At 26.3% G+C, this 21,142-nt stretch overlaps 1 protein-coding gene across 4 annotated transcripts; it reads right to left on the bottom strand.

The window, feature by feature from the left end:
* Positions 1-255: 255 nt before the first annotated feature.
* Positions 256-20,490, bottom strand: LOC135925928 (deoxynucleoside triphosphate triphosphohydrolase SAMHD1-like). Of its 4 annotated transcripts, XR_010571760.1 has the most exons (15): positions 20,260-20,488; positions 7,869-8,029; positions 7,698-7,813; positions 7,586-7,656; positions 6,960-7,226; positions 6,870-6,917; positions 5,432-5,599; positions 5,292-5,383; positions 4,608-4,664; positions 4,363-4,561; positions 3,656-3,751; positions 3,503-3,607; positions 2,730-2,867; positions 2,514-2,643; positions 978-2,467 (listed from the first exon to the last, which is right to left on the bottom strand). XR_010571760.1 is itself a non-coding variant. In XM_065461516.1 (14 exons), the coding sequence occupies exons 1-14, from the start codon at positions 20,308-20,310 to the stop codon at positions 349-351; spliced, it is 1,608 nt and encodes a 535-aa protein (XP_065317588.1). In that variant the 5' UTR covers positions 20,311-20,490; the 3' UTR covers positions 256-348. The 4 variants fall into 4 exon arrangements, 3 of the variants coding, with proteins under 3 accessions (XP_065317588.1, XP_065317589.1, XP_065317590.1); XM_065461516.1 differs by lacking the exons at positions 978-2,467; positions 2,514-2,643 and adding an exon at positions 256-387 and having other exon boundaries at positions 20,260-20,490; XM_065461517.1 differs by lacking the exon at positions 2,514-2,643 and having other exon boundaries at positions 978-1,202; positions 20,260-20,489.
* Positions 20,491-21,142: the final 652 nt, after the last annotated feature.

The following is a 21,142-nucleotide window of genomic DNA, read 5'->3' as shown; positions in this document are numbered from 1 at the left end:
CAGGTTAACGAGCCGTTGCAAAAATTTCGGAAAATAATGGTGGATAAATTTTAAATAGATTTATTCCACCTGGGCCCAAAGATATGAAAATTTTATTCCGAGAACATTATAAAAATTTGTGCGAACATATTAACATGTTGATCAATGCTGAGACGATCAATAGATATGATTGGACAAAAATCTATAAATACCAACTCACCATATTCATTAAATTAATAATAAAATTATCAATTAAAAAATAACAAAGTAAATATATATCTTTTAAAATTATTATTATATTATGAATGGAATAGGCAGATACGTTTTTGGATTTCTCTCTATGGGAGGCTGACAATGCGTTTTCTGATGCTAGCGTTGAAGCTGGCGAACTTTAAAGATAACTAGATGCTAAATTGTTTATTGAAAATGATAATATTTTAAATTGGTGGAAGACAAACCATAATGACTTTCCAAATTAGTGGGCTCAGTTCGGGTTGTGCTTGGACTGCGAAAAAATTACTTTGCAGACTCCTAATTTTACTATCAATTTTATTTCCAAACAAAGGATAACAATTTGTCGAATTAATTTTTTTTTATAAAATATAGTATTGAAAAAAAAATCAGGATCCAAATTTCAGACGTCATTTAATTTTCAAATATTATATTTTCTAAAAAAATTAATTCGACAAATTACTATCATTTTGGAAATAAAAAAAATTGCCTGTAACATTACCCAAAAACCGCTTTGAAAAAACGTTCTGTCTGGAAATAGCCTTTTAATTAATCATTATTGTGTATTGCGTTTTTGGGACTTAATATTACTATATATGGGTTTGTAGTAGAAGCCAGGAAATTTTTTAAAGGGGTGGGGGTGGCAATTTTTGTTAGATATTTTTTTTATATTTCTAATTATTACATAAAAGCCAAATTATCTATGCTATATATTTTATTATAATAAAATTTTTTTAAATATATATATATCTATATATAATGCGTATAATTAAGAGTATTGAATAAGAACATTTAAAAAAAATTAAAATAAAGATTTATAATTTGTGTATAATGGAAATAAATTGAATAGATATAAATATCGCGTTGTATAATTTTATTGCAATTTTTTTAAATACTATATAATATAAATGACGTTATAAGAGATCTAGAGGTAATGAATGGCATTGATTTAAATTTTGCATAGCTTTAAAATGTTAAGTAGGCATTGATATCTGATGATTATTTATAAATTTATTAACAAATAAATACATACTACATTTGAATTTGAGAAGAAATTTATACAACTAATTTATGCTTATTTATTAAAGAAAATATTCTTATAATTAAATTCACAAATTATTACCTATTGACCTAGATAATTTTTATTTCCAAAGTATTGATTGATTCCGTTATTGGTAATCACTTAGTCTAGTATTCAGCTCTATTAACTTAGTTCATTCAATTCTATTTAATTATTTCTTCCTTATTTACAGCAATCATCATCGTTTCTTTTGAACTGATTGGAATTAAATTTACATCCCTCTTTTATATGATAGTTTCTTATCTCTTCAAACAATAATCACCAAAAACCTTATTTATATCCGTAGGTTATGTTTTAAATGTTATTTTTTAAATCTGTTTAGGAACCATATAAACCAGACTGAGTTTTAAGTGATATAATGCCTTTTTAGTATTCCAATTCAACCTCGCCATTTCCTTTATTAAAAAATTTCCTCTCATTATCTGAAGATCTCTTGGAAAGCTGAGAATCAAAATCTCAAGATTTTATTGAACTCGAGTCCATTTTTTAAATTTAAGGATTGAATCAGGAATTGTTTTTCTATTTTTTCTTAAAAACATGTTCATTGAATTATTTTTAATAGATTTTATGTAAAAAATTTTTAATTTAATTTTTACCACCATCATTTTGTAAAACTTTATATCATAAATAATATTTAGGAATATTTATTTTGTTCGTTAAATTATTAAATTAAAAGTAAAACCAAATAAAATAACAAAATTAAAGGGAAAATAATTTATTAAAAACAAGTTGCCCTGCCAGCTAGGTTTTGGGCATCTAGAATTTATTTTAATTTTAACATTTAGCTTTTTTTTAAAGGTAGATTTCTTTAAAAGAGTGAATTGCTGATATATCTACGATATTTAAGTAATGTATGCTAATGATTTTTTAAAATGCCTTCCATTTTTAATTCACATAATAAAACAATTAACATATATTCGTTTTTACATTCAAAAATTGTAGGAATAAATTAATAATATACCAAATATAATATTTGTTAATTTAAATAAATTTTCTAATTCTTTATTTTTCTGTGCTCTCAACCAGGTTCGGGGATACTGAACCCAACCCAAACCTTTTTTAGTGCATGGATTCACAACTCTAGGTGAAAGTGTAGAATAAGTATCGGAAATCATTATACATTTCTAAACCCACGTCAAATATTATACATTCAATAAACTATCAATTACTATGCCACTTGAAAAAAATACAATAAATATTTCTTTTAAAAATTGATCATTACATAATTTAATAATATTGTTTTGACGGGAGAGATTAAAAATGATACTTTCTAAATAATTCTTAATAATTCGTAAATCATGAACGAAGTCGAAGAATTACTTGGGTGAGATTGAGCGAAAAATTCGCTATACCTATAAAAAATGTAACATCTTAAATAAATTCAAACAAAAAAAATCTCAAAAATTAAGGTGAAAAAAAACATATTATAGCGCTTTACCAAAAGTTTTAAATTGTTGTGATCGGAACACCATATAGAAAATGCATTTGATATTACGGAATTAACTCTATTATCCACATTTTTAGAATATACAGTCAAATATCTCTCGGTGAAATTCTCAGGCAACATATTTGAAACCTATATATAAAATAAGAATTTTAAAACTAATTAACTTGTTTTATAAATAATATAATATTTAAGGTAATAAGGAGTCGAACTCAAAACAAATATACTGGATAACCAAAATCTGGTTAGTTTCGTAAAACGGATTTTTAAAAATAGAATAATATGGCACAGAGATTTAAAACATCTATTAGCGAAATCTCGAGGTTTAGGCGACACTTTTCTAGCTAAAATATTGAGTTAGCCATTTTTAAAAATTGGCTCAAATCGAGCTGTTTAACAAAACTAAATCTATAGGTGAACTTTAAAAAGTAAGGTCATGCGGTGAGGTGATTTTAAATAAAAAAAGAATGTGGATGGGGATGAAGGAGAGAGAGAGAACAGATTTCTGATTCATCGCGGCTTAACTGAAGCCCCATGGGATGACATCCCTTCTATTAAAGTGATGGACTTTAGGTTATTCGGTATGACACTACCTAATGTGCACTACCCAAGTATCATACCTACATGGGGGAAAATATTTAAAAAGCAACGTGTAATATCTACTGCAAGATATGCAAATTACTCCTAGCCCTCCCCCCCCCCTTCATGTTGGCCTCATTTGCATAACATACAAATACCAAACTATCATGCTATAATAATTTTTATACTTCTGATTTTAGAATTTTTTTAGCTTCATTGGGATTTTCTTTAGTATAAAATCTAACATTTTCTAGAGGATTTTCGTCTTCCATGCCATAATCAAACTCAACCATCTATTTATTTTTACGTAGTATAGTTGCTTTTTTAAATAAAAATTATACTTGAAGAGCTATATCATTTAATTTAAATTTTGAGCTTGACGATTGCTCAGAATTGCATTGTAAAATAATCTCCAATTTAATTTTCTCCAATAATGTCTAAAATTATAAAATAATCTGAGTGATTTTATATATTTAATAGTAGTTTTATTTCTAATAATGATAATTTAAAATAGTGAATGATGGGGGGAAGACTTGGGTAGGTTAAATACCACAATTTTGGAACTGCCAACCATCCTAATTTTTCCGAATTTCATTTAAAGAAAAAAACATTATTAACAGAAATATTAAATAGTTTCTAACCCAAATTGGGATTTTATCTGACCTTTGTGAAATAAATTCAACTAAAAAAATATAATAAGGCCTAAACAAGTATATATTTAAAATATATGTATTATCAAGGAAAAGGTCGATATCTACCTTATTTCCACAATATTTTATAATACTAAATAATTAATTTTCAAGATGATGGAGAGGGATCTTTCTATCGTAGCTATGTACCTACCTACTAATCTACACAGGGAGTTTAGTTTCTAATGAATATATACCAACCTCACCCCTCCTCGGTACCAAACCAACCCGATTATCTACACCAAAACTAAACAATTTTTTGTCTTATATGTCTGTCACATCAGAAAGTAAAATATAAAATAAAAGCCTAAAAATTCAAAAATCATAAAAAATAATATATAATGTTTATTTATAATTACATTTGTTGGTTCGATTGGCAAATGATATTCTATTCTTCCTATATATTTGTATAATTTTCTATTTTCTATTCTCTCTAATATTTTCTTAGCTTCAAGTATATTAGGATTATCAGAGTTTAATATCTGGTAATAAACGAAATCAGTTAAATGTGTATAGGCCACCATATCGTTTATGGCCTCAGTCATTTTCAACTTTTGACTAAATAAATTATATTATTTATATAATTAATTCATTTTTAATAAACCCTCCTATACCAGGATAGAATATATAATCATTCGCAAGAGCCAACGCCTCAGTAATCCTGTATTAGCAATAATATATAATTTATATAGATAGACAAAAAATAAAAAATTATATTCTGCCTTGAGTAAAAAAATTGATTGCGCTATGCTTTAAAGAAAGATTAATTACTATTACTTTTTTTCATTTATATTTTTAGTTCTGAGAATCTAAAATCGAAATAAAGGGAAAAAGTTTTAATTAAATGTATGATTATTATAAGGTTCTAACTCGACTTTCTAAACTGGTATTTCCATTTTAACGGCGCATTTACTTTTTATTAAGATTAAATTTTTTTTAACTTGTAGTCAAATTTTATAACATATCCCAATAGTTTTTATAAAAAAAAAATCATGATAAATGTTAGTGGTAAAAAATGGTTTCTTTTGTGAAAAAAGCCATAAATTTATGTCCGATTTTTATTTTCCAATTTTAATAGAAATATTTTGATAATTTTTTTTATTTTTTATGAAAATGTATTATTTAATTAGTGAATTGCTTACCCTGGTCTAGTTAGAACCAGCAATAATCAAACAATGAAAGGTTCTATAAATATTTTTTAAAAAATTTGATATCCCGTTTTTTCTAATCAATCAATTAAAAATATTTTTTAAATAATTTTAATATTAGGAATAATAGAAGAATATACATTAGTTCGATGATATTTGAGACTCTATGTTTATATGCCTTCCTATGTAGTGTGTCTCGAGTATGAAACATGTCATATAAATTTTTAGCTTCCTTTAAATAACAATTAATTTACACGATAAATTAAATCGTACATTATACCTTATCTCTAAAGCATATGGTTAAGAAACCATCGTCATCATTTATGACCCTAGTAAATTTTAAAAGTCTATTGTGATCAAAACTATTTTTAATGCCTAAATGATGACAATCTCTAGCAAAATAATCCCATTTATCTACATCCACGCCAGTTTTATGATTAGCAACTATCTAAAAAAATGTAAATTATAGTTTTAATAAGATGTAAAATTAATCCAAGGAACCAAAAGTAAAAATTTTTATTAAAAGAAATATAATATTAGTTATTTTTACAAAGCAAACAATCAGAAAATGGCTTTCTTGTACTAATATTACCAACTTGCTTCTTGTTTAATGGATTTGATTTAAGCAAAAAATGAACATAAGACTTAAAATCTCAGGATGAATATGGCCAAATAATTCATAATAATCAGAAACCTGAAGGTCCGGGAACCCGAAAAGTATTAAAACAAAGTACAAAACCCATGTCGGGCCTAATTTTTTTTTTTGAAATATCAGACATGCCTAACACAGATTTTTGAAAATTTTTATATTTTCAAAACGGTTCGAGATATTTAAAAAATTTTTTTTTTTACCTGGCCCTGTTTTTTTGATAATTTTTTGGCCAGGCTCGGATTTTTAAAATTTTGTTTTAAAGGGAAATTGAAAATATGAGCAGTACGTAAATATTAAGCATTTCATTATATGATTTTACAACCTTTTACAACTGATTAATATTGATATAATTATAATTTTTTAAAAAAACCGTGCAGGTCCGGCCCCGATATTTAAATTTTTTTAAACTTGCTTTTGGCCCTGCAGGTCTTTGATAAATATTAATTATATAAATTCGCCAGTTTAAAAATCATATAGATCAAATATTTCATTTGCTGCTCGTATTTCAATTTCTCTTTGAAAAAATTACAATACAAACAAAATTATTTAAAATGACAAAATTTTGAAAGTCCGGGGTGGACTAGGTTTGAATACGAATAAAAATTTCTTTTAAATCTAGGCCCGGACCTAAAAATGCTTAATTTTTTCAAATATTGAACTGACATAAAAAAACTCTACAGGTCTCCGATAACAATAACTATTTTAAAACACACAACTCTACCATAAGTAAAAATTTGGTGGTCAATCATTTTTTGTCAAATTTTAGCCTCTGTGATCTAAATTTTCTTGACTCAATCAAATTCTAAAAAAATTGAGGATATTGAGTTATATACACATAGTAAAATAATAAATATCAAAAAAAGAGTGGAAAACGTTTTTATTGCGCCACCCATTATATTTTAGTATTGAAATTATCCAATGAAATATTCATTTTTTTTGTATACTAAAACAATCATTTCTCAATCGAATAAAGGTATCTAACGCTAGTTGTATTTGCATTATTGCAAATCATATCCTGTGGTCGAGTCGTGCATTTTAAGATAGTTTCATGAAGTAAAAGTTATACCTCGTATAAAAAACTTTTTTCTTTATCTCTCCCAAGATATTTCCATCCCTGTAAAAAAAACATTATTATATGTTTCAATTTGTAAATTACATTTTCGTGTAGTGGGTTAACACAATGATTAAATGAAATAGAATTGCTGCGCTTAATGCGCTTGGATTCTCGGGTAGATTGATTTTTGTCGATTTTATGGCATTTAAAAGTGTCCGATTCTCCCATGAGTTCGCAAAGAGGACCAGCAATTAACTCCAATATAAATAAAAAATTGCGTCCCTCTATCCCGAATTTACAAAAATTTTCTTTTAGCTCTTCATGCTTATTATGTATATGGCGAAGCATATCAATCGATCCTTTTTCGTGCTTTCATTAAGTTTTATTATATTAAAAAATATTAAGTTAAATGATTCCTCACCTCAAGCATTATTTAAAAAAATACAACCTAAAATGCAATGGTATAATTAAGGGGAGGGGAGGGGGGGCTAAGGAGGCTTTAGCAGGCCTAAATAAACGCCTTTGTAAAAATGTTTCATTTAAATTAAATTTCAAGTATTTTTATGGATACCTTCCTTATAAACCTGCTAAATAGCCATTTTTTAATTTAATATTTGAGAAAATAGCAAATAATATTTATAAAATGTTTTCAAATATTAAGATTTATCTAGCATGAGTTATAAATCTATAAACCAACATAAAATGTTTAAAATCAAAGTTTCAAGTACTGTCCAAGTGGATTCGGGATTCATATATCGTAAAAATAGTCTATCAAATAGATGAGAAAAGGGCCCATGACCTATATAATATTTTTGAATATAATATTTAATATAAGTTTACCTAAATCATGACATAATCCAGCAATCTCGATACATAAAATATCGATTTCAGTTATATTCAATTCAGGTTGTTTGGTTTGTAAATGCCGAATTAATTGTCCCGCTAAATAACTTACGCTATGATATTAGATTGGTAGCAAAGATATTATATATAAATATATAACAAATTTACCCAAGAGAATGTTCAAATCGGTTATTAGCTGCTCCCGGAAACACCCAATAACAACCTCCTAATTGTCTAATGGCTCTTAATCTTTGAAACTCTGGGGTATCAATAATTTGGACACACAAAGGATGCATTTCTATATGTCCATGAATAGAATCATTGAATACCTATTAAAAAAAATATAAAACTGAGAATGATATCCAAAAATAAGTTGGATTTAATATAGATTAGCTAATACTTTTTGCTTAGAAATAAAGGGATAGTTTTCAGTAGGGACCCATACCGAATCTAAACCACCGCTATTATTTAATGAACCTAAACTGTCAAATTTTTTGTTACCCTAACTTAAACCTCCAAAAGAGTCCCTGAACTGGTTTGAACATTTGATATTTCAACTGTTTTTGGTATCAATCAATTGTGATTTCCCAGTATCAGCCACCAATAGCCAAATTAGTTTATAGAAATGTTCTAAACAATATAAAATTTTGTTATAATTTAATAGACGATCTTGGAATTTTAGTTGTTCGGCGTCAATTATATTCGTTTGTGCATTATAATAAAATAAATGTTGTTGCTTTATGTATGTTTTAGAGATAAAATTGAAAAATAATCTATGAAAGTTAGAATCGGATTCTAGAAATTCGAATCGGTTTCCAGAAGTTCAATTCGAATTGATAATTTTTTAACAGCCTAACCTAAATCTAAGACCTATTTTATCCTAATCAGCACCTAAATTCATTACGGATTGGATCCCTGATGAAAAAATGGCAATCTTATTTAGGGTCTAATATATAAAATAATGAATGAATTTCATATCAAATCAACCAGCAATTTAACCCGCTCTCAGAATTTTTTTTAAAATTTATATATTGATAATATCAAATAATTAGGGCTGTGCTGATATCAAATATCGGAACAGCACCGATATTTAGCGTTTTTAAAATATCGGATCGGGCCGATATTTTTTAAAAAACCGATTTATATTGTTTTAGGTTATTTTATGATTGTATTTTCATATAACTTTTACAAATAATTTCATTATTGTTGTTAATCGACTAGATTTAGTAGACTAACAGACGACTAACTAATAGGTATAGTAGAAAAATTTTACGAAAAACTTTATCAACTAATTAGTCGACTTAAACGAATAATTTTTTTGCTAAAACGAGCTGGTTTTAACCCACGCCCGTCCATCTAATTGGGCGAACTAGCTAAATAATTTTAAAAGTGCGAGTGGACGGGTTAAGAAAAATTTAACAATAGGCGGGCTAAAAATTTTTTTAACATTTTTAATACCAAAGTACCGATAATTGTTGTCAATGTTATCGTTGGGAAAAATTAATGAGATAAAAAAACTTGTTGGATTTGATTTGCATGGTATAATATAACATCGACATAGATAAAAATAAGATTTCACCCGTTTTCCAAAAGCAAAGAAAATTCATTTATTAAATTTTAAATATAATGTTTGAAATAGCTGGCATTCAAGGTCAAAATTAAATCATAACAGAGTGGTAATGAAGTTGTTAGAGAGGAGAGAACAGTATTTAATGACAGAACAAACCATCTAACTATTAAGTAAGGAGATTGATTTGTATAATTTAGCAAGATTATAGGTTACTTAGTTATTTTAAAATTTATAAACAATTTATTTAAATTTCATTACTTTTTAAAAATTTACTATTAATGGTCTCACTTATTTATATAAAGATCTCACTCGAGGAAGAGGATATACTTAACTGATATTCAACTTTTGTGGAAGCGGCAATAAAATGATTTACCATTGGTAATTCTATATAGGAAAGTATTAAAAACAAATAGAAACGTATATGAACCCAGAAAATTGGATTCATTATTACAAATAATATTAATAAATATAATTTTATATTATAAATATTTAAAAATGCGCTTTTTCTATACAAAAAATATAGAGAAAAAAATGTATAGATTTAAAAAATGTTAACATGATATCATTTGCAACACTCTTAGTTTGCTGGGCCAAAAGGTCTCTGGCCATTAAAGATAAATTTGGTTATATTTTGCTATTTTTAAGCCACATTCGAGAACACTGGTTAACGGGCTAGCTATTTACTCTTTTAAATATATTTCATCTGTTATAGGATTTGTTCGTAAATAGCCCTAAATAATCCAGTCAAATATATAACTTTGTAATCATATTTACCTTCTTAATGTATTATGTATAAGGTATGGCTTCATTATCAGGCTCTTTGAAATAGAACACTGACGACCCGGACATTGTATTGTTATTTCGTATATAACGTTTGGAAATTTTTGAAATAATCAGCATTATTTATAAATTTGGCCAGATACCTTTTCTTTGAACAAAGTAATAACTAACCTCATTATATTATTTTTTTATAGAATAAAGCGGTAAATAATTTAGGCAAGAAAGGAAGCCTTCCTGACAACCAAATTTTTATAAATAATGAAGAGGCCCAATATTTAATAGATATTAAAAAAAATTTGAAACCATTCTATAAAATTACCCAATAAATTTTTTCAGATACAAATACAACAATTGGGTCGGCAGTTTTATTTATAGATGAAATTGTTAAAACATTAGAAGAAGTTAATGAAAATAATGGCAACGAAATATTGAAAAATGCTGCTGGTGTAATGTTAAAAAAGTCAAAATATATATGGAATATATGAATTCTCTTTCAAACTATATCGTGTTTGTTAAACCCAAAGACAAAGAAAATGTTTTTGCCCAAATCCATAAATAATGTTGATTATTTCATACATTTCCAAACGTTATATACGAAATATAACAGTATAATGTACGGGTCGTCAGTGTACGATTTCTATGAGCTTTATAATGAAGATATACCGTATTCAGTGCGTAAACATAATAAACAAAGAAGGTAAATATGATTACATAGTTATATATTTGTCTTGATTATTTAGGAGTGTTTATGAATATTCAGATCCTATAACAGATGAATAGATTTATATTTAAAAGAGTACATAGCTAGCCCGTTAACCAATGTACTCGATTGGTGACTTAAAAATAGCAAAATATACCCAAATTTATCTTTAATGGCCAGAGACACAAACTAAGAGTGTTGCAGGTGAAAGAATTTTTAGCAAGGCGGTGGAATGTATGAAAAAAACGAAACGGTTTTTCATCCATCACCTTGAAGAAATGTTTATTCATTGATTGCTGGGACATCGAACTTTTAAAATGATATTATGTAATATAAATCTATACATTTTTTCCTTTATATTTTTTATATAGTAAACGCGCATTTTAAATAAATAAAATATTTATAATATAAAATTATTATTTATTGATATTATTTGTAATTACAATGCAAAAATAATAATGAATCCACATTTTTGGGTTTAAATTAGTGATTTGCATCGGGCCTAATTTTTCAAGCCCGGCCTGACCAAAATTTTTTTAAAAAGTTTTGCTGCCCGACCCGAACCAGAAATTTTTTTAAGAAAAATTTACCGACTCAGCCTGGCCCGAATTTATTTAAATATAGAAATTAATTTTTATAATTACTCAAAATAAAAGGCATATGTTATATGTCGTTTAGTTTCAATAAATAAAATCCAATATTTTTATTTTAAATAAAAAATTCAATAAAAAATTGATAAATAGAGACATATTTAAAAGAATTTCCCGACCCGGCCCGGTTCGATTTTTTTTAAAAATATTAGGCCCGGCCTGAACCCGATTATTTTAAATAGAATTAGGCCCAAGCCCAGCCCGTTCGGGCCAGGACAGACTCGGGCCGGGCCTAACTTTGCAGATCTCTAGTTCAAATACGTTCCTATTTGTTTAATACCTTCCTATAATAGAATTGCCAATATTTTTCTAACTTTTGGTAGCATTGGCAAATCTATTTATTGCCGTTTCCACAAAAGTTGAATATCAAAGTATATCCTCTTCCTCAAGTGAGATCTTTATATAAATAAGTGAGACCATTATAATAAATTTTTTAAAAGTAATGAAATTTAAATAAATTGTTCATAAATTTTAAAATAAAGTAAGTAGCCTATAGTCATGCTAAAATCTCCTTACTCTAAGATTTAAATTTTTGTCATTAAATACTGTTCTCTCCTCTCTAACAGCCTCATCTACCCTTCTGTTGTGCTTTAATTTTGACGTGAACACCTATTTCAAACATTGCATTTAAAATTTAATTTCTATGATTTTAGAAAAACGGGTGAAATCATATTTTTATCCACGTCGATGTTATATTCTTCTATGCAAATCAAATCCAACAAGTTTTATTATCTCATTAATTTCTCCAGACGATAACACCTCAAAATTTTTTTTAACCTGCCCGTTAAAATTTTTTTAACCCGTCAGTCCACTCGCACTTTTTAAAACCAGCTTGTTTCAGCAAAAAAATTCGAAAAAGCTTAAAAATAACAATTATGATAATCATCCCTTTTCCATCCACATTTAAATTTTAATTTAATACGTTTACAAATTTTTTTTAAAAAAAACAAGAAGCGAATAAATATGGAAATTGTCCCTTTTCTATGGATTATTTTCCCTGATATCTCAAGTGTCGGAAGAGCTAGACTAATTAACATCACTAACCCCGACTATACAGTGATGCAGGTTCGGTTAGGCTCAAAAATTTGATTTAGTCGACTAAGCCGAAAATAGATCAACTTAGTTAACTAGATAAAGTTTTTAGTCGTTAGTCGACTTGTGGCTAAAGTTTTAGTCGAATTTTTCGACTATAACCATTAGTTAGTCGATTAATAACACTAAATAAAATATTAAAATGGTTTTAAACGATATAATTTCAGTTTAATGGATATAAAATTTATGGATAAAAATTCTATTAAATTACGGATTAATGTATAAACACAAACACACTGTAAAATTTATTTTAAAAAAGAGATTTTGAGAGAAAGAGACGGGGGGGAGGGGGGTGTGTTATTTATTTTCAAAATAATTTAATAAAATATGTTAGCGGCAATGTGTTATTTTTTCAACTTTAAATCATTATTGAGCACGCTTTTTAAAATTAAAAATCTAATTTTACCGGAAATGTATTTCAGAATGTTTAGAAATTAGTGTTGTTAAATGGCTCGATTTAAACCGATTTTTAAAAACGGCCAACTCAATATTTAAGCCAAAAAAAATTGTCTAAGCCTCGATTCGTTAATAGATGTTCAAACCTTTGTGCCACCTGTGAGCAAAATCTTAAGACTTGCATAATATTTTTCCTAATAAAATATTGAATTAGCCGTTTTTAAAAATTGGCTCAAAATGAGCCGTTTAACAACACTATTAGAAATACCTATCTTATGGATTGTAGGCAATTTTGCCGTTAACGTTAACCTTTGTGTCCATTGGCTGTGTCATTCATAATTTACATAAAAAAAACTATGAACTAATATAAATTATATTAAGTTCAAAAATTTATGCCGAAATTGTCTGAAATTTATAGGGTAGATATCCCAAACATGATAAAATATATTTCCAGTAAAATCAAATTTTTAAATTTATAAAAACTTGCTCAAATAATGATTTAAAGTTGAAAAAATATGCAGGAAAAAATACATTGACACTAACATATACAAAAAATTAGTGGTGTCACAAGGCGCAACAAAAAATCAAAATTAAAATAAGAAATATAATATACGAGTGAAAATAGAATTTCTGGTATAAAAGGAAGGTTTTTAATACAAAAAAAATTACAAGGAAAAAATATTTATTTTCAAAGTTTTAACTTATTTGAGAAGCCTAAGTTACATGGGAAGATAAGCATAATAAGGACCATGGTTTCAAAATTTTAATTATGACATGAGAGTCGACAAAATATTAAATTCCCCTAATGTTTATATAAATTTTTTTATGATATCAAAATTTCTTTATATTTTTATTCATCAATTATGTTATTCCACTATCGTAGATAGGCCCTACTTTTTTGATCCAATTCAATAAATAAAAATAGAATTGGACCTTTATTCCTGATAAAAAAATATTTCGGGTTGGTTAATATCTGAAAAAAAGTATATTTTTTCTCGTATTGGGTCGGACCTAAAAATATAGGTCTGATATAGGTCCCTAGAATATAATTTAGCGTATTCTAAAAATATATTTCTATGATATATCCTCATTTCATTTATAATTTAGTTTAATATTTTGTTTACAATACAATTTATATTTTTACCCCAACTCCGACTAGACAGTGATACAAGTTCGGCTCAAAAATTTGATAATGGGTCAACTAAGACAATTAAATGGGTTAATTTGTCGACAAAATTAGTCATAGCCGTAGTGGGAAGAACTAGACTAATTAACAACACTAAATTTCATAATAATAAATTAATGAAAGGAACTAAAATACAATTTATTTGTTGTAATATTTAAAAAAATAGTTTAAAACCTAAATCACTTTTTGTTATATTATCTGCAACAAGAAAAGGATTTTAAAATATCTAAAGAGACGCATTTAGCTAGTGTTGCTAAACGGCCCGATTTAGCCAATTTTAAAAACGGTTAACACAAGATTTTGACCAAGAGTAAATTACTCAAACTTATTGATTTTGCCCTCAGATGGCAGAAAGATTTGGACTTAGGTGATATTTCAAGGCTTAGGTAATAATATTTGGTTAAAATTTTGATTTAGCCCTTTTTAAAAGTCGGATGGAGATGTTTAAAATATTTTAAATTAGATTGATAACTTTTGGGGTATAAAAAAAATAAAATACACTTAATCATTCATAAGAGTTAGTTAGTTGGTTTCTTTAAAATAAAAAATATTGATATTTTTATGACATTGATACAAAAATAGATTGTAAATAAAAATTAATTTAAATATCGAATCGATTTTTAATAATATGGGAAAATATCGGATCGGTGAAAAATTGGTGGATTGGCACAACCCTAATAATAACCAGAGAAAAGAATCAAATTTTAATTTATGACTCCGCGTTTCCCTGCCTCGAGATAAGGTTTTTGAAAGGGTAGAAAAAGCGTTTGGAAAAAATGCTTCACATTTAATAAATAGATATGAACTATATTTGAGAATCGAAAAAATTTTAAAGTAATTTTGGGTTTAATCATGATTTGAGAGATTTTTTTACTAAGGCATATATCCTTGTATATGGCAATAAGGCGTATATCCTTGGATCCGGTAATAAAATTAAGATCATAAATTGTATGTGTGTGAGGCCGACGTGGTTGATGTTGTGGCCCTATGCTGCGGACGCTAATGTACAATGTGATTGGCGTTAAACTAAAAGGTAATTTAAGGAATTGGACATAAGTAATATACTAAAAGCGGTAGGTATTTTAACTATCAGATCTAACTGACGCTATAATTGAATATTTCAGACAGGATGTAGATTTTATGTTTTTCACGGGTATGGGTATCATATATGACATGGAGGCCTAAATCGGGGAAACCATGTTGCCTTATAACATTTCATTGAAAAGATTTAGACGCTTCAAAACGAATCGGGGGCCTAACCTGCGAAATCAGTTTTTACGACCTTAGAAAGAAAATTTTTAAAACCCAATTGCATATCATTAAGAATCTCTTTAGAGTATGGAAATAACTAGCACCTTTAAAAAGTAAAATTAATCTGTATATGTTAGCGTCAATGTGTTTTTTCCGACAATGTGTTATTTTTACATCTTTAAATCCTTTTTTAAGCTCGTTTAAATAAATTTAAAAATCGGACTTTACCAGAGTTGTTTGTATCTGTATCTAGATAGATTTTTGATTAAAATATCTGTATCTAGATAGATTTTTGATTAAAATATCTGTATCTAGATAGATTTTTGATTAAAATATCTGTATCTAGATAGATTTTTGATTAAAATATCTGTATCTAGATATTATTTTAGAAGATGTATCTGTATCTAGATCCATTTAAAAAGTATCTTTTAACAACTCTGGATTTTACCATTCTATCACTTTTGAAATACAAACCTATCTTATGAATTGTAGACAATTTTAATGTTGATCTTTGAATTATTAATAATTTATATAAAATATATGGAATCGAATATAAATTATATTAAGTTTAAAAGTTTATGAAAAAATTGTCTGAAATTTATAGGATAGGTATTCCAAACATAATGGAATACATTTCCGGTAAAATCAGTTTTCAAAATTTTTAAAACACGCTCAAAAAATTATTTAAAGTTGAAAAAATAACATATTACCGGAAAAAACACATTGTCGCTAACTTATATATTTGAATTTTTTAAATTTATTAACTTTCACTAATATGAAATAATTTGTTTGGCAAGTGTCTATTGTTTTTATTTTAAAAAATTAACCCCATCATAATTAATGTCCTCCGGAATATAGACATAACCCTCTATGCTTAACAATATTTAGATCTAATTTTTAGTTTTCCGTGCCATATAAGTTGTCATCAAAAATTCCTTATTTTTCCAGCGTCCAGTATAAAATTCGTTAACTTCATACTTTTATTCGAGAATTTTTTAAATAATTCTTTCAATTGCTTTATGATTTCAGCAGATCATTTGCAACCATCGCAAATTTACACAAAATCGCATATTTTTCAATCAGTGAAGTATATTTCTCAGATCTTTACGTTTCAAATGTTTATTTTAAATATAACAAAAATAATATTTTTAATAATTTTATAATGAAGAGAATAAAATTTAGTGCGGTAAAGAACATACAATTTATCAATTATGAAAATGATGACGGCTGCTGGAATTTCAAATACATGGTAATTGGTTTAATTAAAAAAAGATTGAATGATTAAATTTTGTAACACAAAATATATCAATTAAAAAAATGAATACGGCTGTTGGAATTTGAATTTTATAAAAGATAATTTACCGTAAATTTAAAGTTATATCTAAGATGGAGGGGGGGGGGGGGTATTAAAAATTATCGCCGATAATTTTCATGACCCGGAACCTCCGGAGGGTTAAAATATTGGTTTAAAAAGACGTCCTGCCTCCAAATTTTGTTAAGCATCTGAAGAAATATATTATATAGGGGGTCTTATAGATATAGTTAAAAAAATTTAATTTATAAAAGAAAACAGTAGGCGCTTGTGTTGCAATAATAATTTTATAACAATAAAAGCTTATGGACAAAAAAGGATTAATTTTATGTAAAAGTAACTTGATGATATTTTAGTTGGGTTTTAGCAAATTTGTTTTCCTTTAAGGCCTTGTGATTTGGATCCTAGTATATAAAACACCCATGTGTTGAACATTTTATAAATATATTGGAAGCTTAATTTAATAATTGACAGTAAATGTAGGTGAAATAATATTAGATAGCAACCTACGAATAACAAAGTATGGCAAACGTTGTGAAAACAAATTTAAAGAGTAAACAAATCCCTGGAATATAAAAGGTCCATGCTTTAAAAAAAATCCGGTTTTTTGGTGCATAACTAACTTCTACTCTATAAATATATCAATATCAAATTAAAGGACCATTATTAAGGTTATATTAAATAAAATGTAATTTAAATTATTGCTCAATATGATTGTAACCTAGAATATCGAAATTAAATGAGGTCCGTATATGTGTGTAGTGATGCAAAATCGCTCCACTTAAGTCGACTCCAAAACGGCTTAGCCAAGTTTATAGCCGAAAAAATTGGCTCAGCAGTGGAGCGCGAGACAAAAAATTGGCTCAGCATTGAACTCGAAATCTGTGTATTATCGCTCAAAATTGGAGCATAATAAATCCCAGCCTGATCCCGAACAAAATTTTTTTTACTTGTCCCGAAAAATAATTTCAATGTGTGTTAAATTAGAATAAAATCTTACATTGTTCACCACATTTACTGTATAATGACACTTATTTCACTAAAATATGGGGATGGTAATTTTATTTTATTTCATACTTTTCTAAAATTATCAATGTTTGAAGATTTCAATGATAACAGATTGATGATTGTTTTTATCATTTTAAAATTTATAAAAATTCTAAATTAGCTAATATGATATGGAAGCTAGTACCCTGACTTTTTATTATTAAAACATAAATTTAAGAACAGGAAATCAAATAGAAAGAGGAAATTGAAATTTTGATTTATATACAATTATTTAATTCATTAAAAAAAATACGCAAAAAATATGTTTATAAGGGTAGGTTTTTTTCCCTAGAAATTTAAAATAAAACAGAAAAATAAAACAAATTTATAAAAACGCAAAATTATGTTTATAGGGTCAGTATTTTCCATAGAAATTTAAAATAAAAGCAATACTAGGCCCATCTTTATTTTTCAATAGTCAAAATATTTTTTATAAAATTAGGGCCGAGTCGGGTCAAGCGTTGGATTTTTTTAAATATATCTAAATTTATCAATTTTTTGAATTTGTTAAATAAAAATATTTTATTTTATTTATAGAAACTAGACACCATATGAAATATATATCTTTTATTTTGGGTATAAATAATTTAAAAAAAAAATTAATTCCTATATTTTAATAAATTCGGGTCGGCAAAATTTTTAAAAATAATTTCGGGTTTGGGCCGGTAAAATTTTGTCAAAAAAATTTCGGGTCGGGCAGGGCTTGAAAAATCAGGCCCGATGCAGATCACTAATTTATAGTATATTATGCTACAATTTGCATGCAAAAAACTAATATGTAAGAAAGTGACCTTAGCAATTTATTTCAGAAAGAAAAAAATTACGAAAATGATCTGGAAAAATATCGAAAAACCATAAAGATAAAAATTAACTAAAAAAAGTTCTCAAATGTTAATTATTTAAAAGGGGTTTCAATTTTTAAAAGTTAAAATAAACATTTCTTTTTTTTAATTTCCTTGATTAAAATTAATATTTTTAAAAAAAACTGATTCGATTTGTCACGCATGTTTTTTAATTAAAAACAACGCTAAAGGCTTCATTTGAAGGCTAAGTTAATAATTTATAAATAATGATTGGAAAAAATGTTACTTAAGGTCTGCAAAAAGTGAGTCTTGTTCCTTCCAATAAAATTCACAAGCCCCCCCCAACCTCTGCTCCAGGAAAATCTAGGTTAAGTCTAAGATTTGTATAAACATCTTTAAGGTAATACAAATTTTTTACAGGAATACAACTGAGAAAAATATGGCTAAAAAATATTTTATTTTTTAATATTTTTTTTTGATTTATAACTATTATTTATTTTAAAAAATATTTATATATTTTAATGTAGTAAAAAAAATTTACAAGGTTAAATTTAATTAGACGTTTTTTGGCCAAAATATCTCATTCATATTTATTTTACATTATGATAATCCAGTTAAGATAAAAACAAATTGCATATATTTTTTTGCTAATGAAGCTTTAAAAATTCAGTAATTATCCATTTTCAATTTCAATAATCAATAGTCAGTTGAAGATATATTTTTTATTACTAATGATCAAAAACTACAGTGGGGCCTAGAGAGTAAATAGTATTATTTTAAAATTCTAGGCTAAGCCTAAAAAAATTACAAACCAAGTTTAATTTTTTAAAATAGAAAATTATATCAATTAGCTAGTTGAAAAATAATAATATGGATCATTTATTTAACTTTTCCTTCCATAAGTTAAATTATTTACAACAGCAAATTTATAATCAAAATTATAAAAATCTGGACTAGGCCTAAAAGTAAAAAAACACAGTCCAGGCTATCCAAAAAATTTTTTTACCCAGCTAGGCTGAAATAGGGGAAATAATTTTAGATATGGTTGAGCCAAATGGCATTATAAAAATTTCTTATATATGTTCTCCTTTTTAAATTAGTTTTTTTTATATAATTGTTTGTATATTTTATAATTTATTTAAAATTTTATAATATTATTTTTTTTACTATATATTTTTAAATTATGTGCATATGAAATAAAACAAAGGTTTATCATCTAAAAGAAAAATTGTTAATATCATAAAGTTGTTATTCTAAAATAATTAAAATTAAATTATTATAAAATAAAAATTTGTATTCATATAATCATTCTAATTTTTCTGATTAAATTGATTTCTTTAATTTCAAATACTCTAGGATTTATTCACTATTTTAATACTTTGAAGATAAAAATAAGTAAAATATTTTAATTTCTTTATTAAAGTTATAGCATTAAGTTACATAAGCATATGTTTGAATGGAATTTTAAACATAACTTTTATTTAGTTTAGGATTTAGCTCTAATTATGTCTAAGTCTAATATAAATTAAAAAATAGATTTAATGTTATCATTTATTACTAGTAGATAATTAAAATAAAAAAATGAGTTTTAATTTAAAATCTCTAAGTATGTTATATATACTAAATACTAATAATTTTTTATATTTTAATATAAATATGAACAGATATAATTATATATAGAGAAAAATATTATATATCAAATTAATTTTTAAAAATCATAAAAATTAGCTCATTTATTTTAAAAAGGAATGAATTGTAATTTGTGAAAATACCTTGTATTCATGCTGGTATTGGTGGTCATGCTCTTGATAATCTTGAAGCATATTGAATAAATTTAAATAAAATATGTTTTAAAAAAAGAAAGCGCGTAAGAAGGAGGGATTTCTATTGGACGGATTTCCATTGAAAAAAGTAAACATGTGGAATTTTTATAAATAGGTTCTCCGGTACAAATGGATAATAAATCTTCAAATATTGATATATTAGTCTTGGAAATGTCGATAAAGAAGTAGTTTTATTTATAAGTGATCATCTTTTTATTGGTGTTTTTTATTTTATTTAATCCTATTATGTTTCGATTCTCACACAATATTAAATAAGAGTAATAAAAACTTGTATTTAATAGGACATGGGCTTTTTTACCTATTTTCTTATTTACCTTCTCTTAATTATTTCCCGTAAAATTTTTTTAACCCTCTTAGCAGTGGCGTAGCTAGGAATTTTCCTTAGAGGGGGTCCATATATAAAAGCCTCGGCCTTCGGCCGGGTTTATCTTAAAAATCATATTGGTTTTTCTTATAATATAAAAGTCCTAGAATTATTAATTATTTTAATTAGTGTTGTTAAACGGCTCGACTTGAGCTGATTTTTATAAACAGCTAACTCAATATTTTTGCCAAAAAATATTGTTCAAGCCTAGAGATTTCTCGAATAATATAAAACTTGTATCTCCATGAGCAAAATTTTCTGGCTAATATATTGAGTTAGCCATATCGGCTAAAATTGAGCCATTAATTTTAATTAAAATAACACATTGACACAATTTTATTGATATACGTTTCATTTTATTATACTTTTAGAAGTTATTTACAAATAAAAAGCGATTATTTAAAATATAAATATTATATTGATTTAATTATAAATATTATATTGCTT

Source organism: Gordionus sp. m RMFG-2023, chromosome 3 (genome assembly GCF_954871325.1).
Source record: "Gordionus sp. m RMFG-2023 chromosome 3, tfGorSpeb1-WG-v2, whole genome shotgun sequence".
NCBI classification, from domain to species: Eukaryota; Metazoa; Nematomorpha; class Gordioida; order Chordodea; family Parachordodidae; genus Gordionus; species Gordionus sp. m RMFG-2023.
This window is presented reverse-complemented; position numbering and strand designations above follow the sequence as displayed.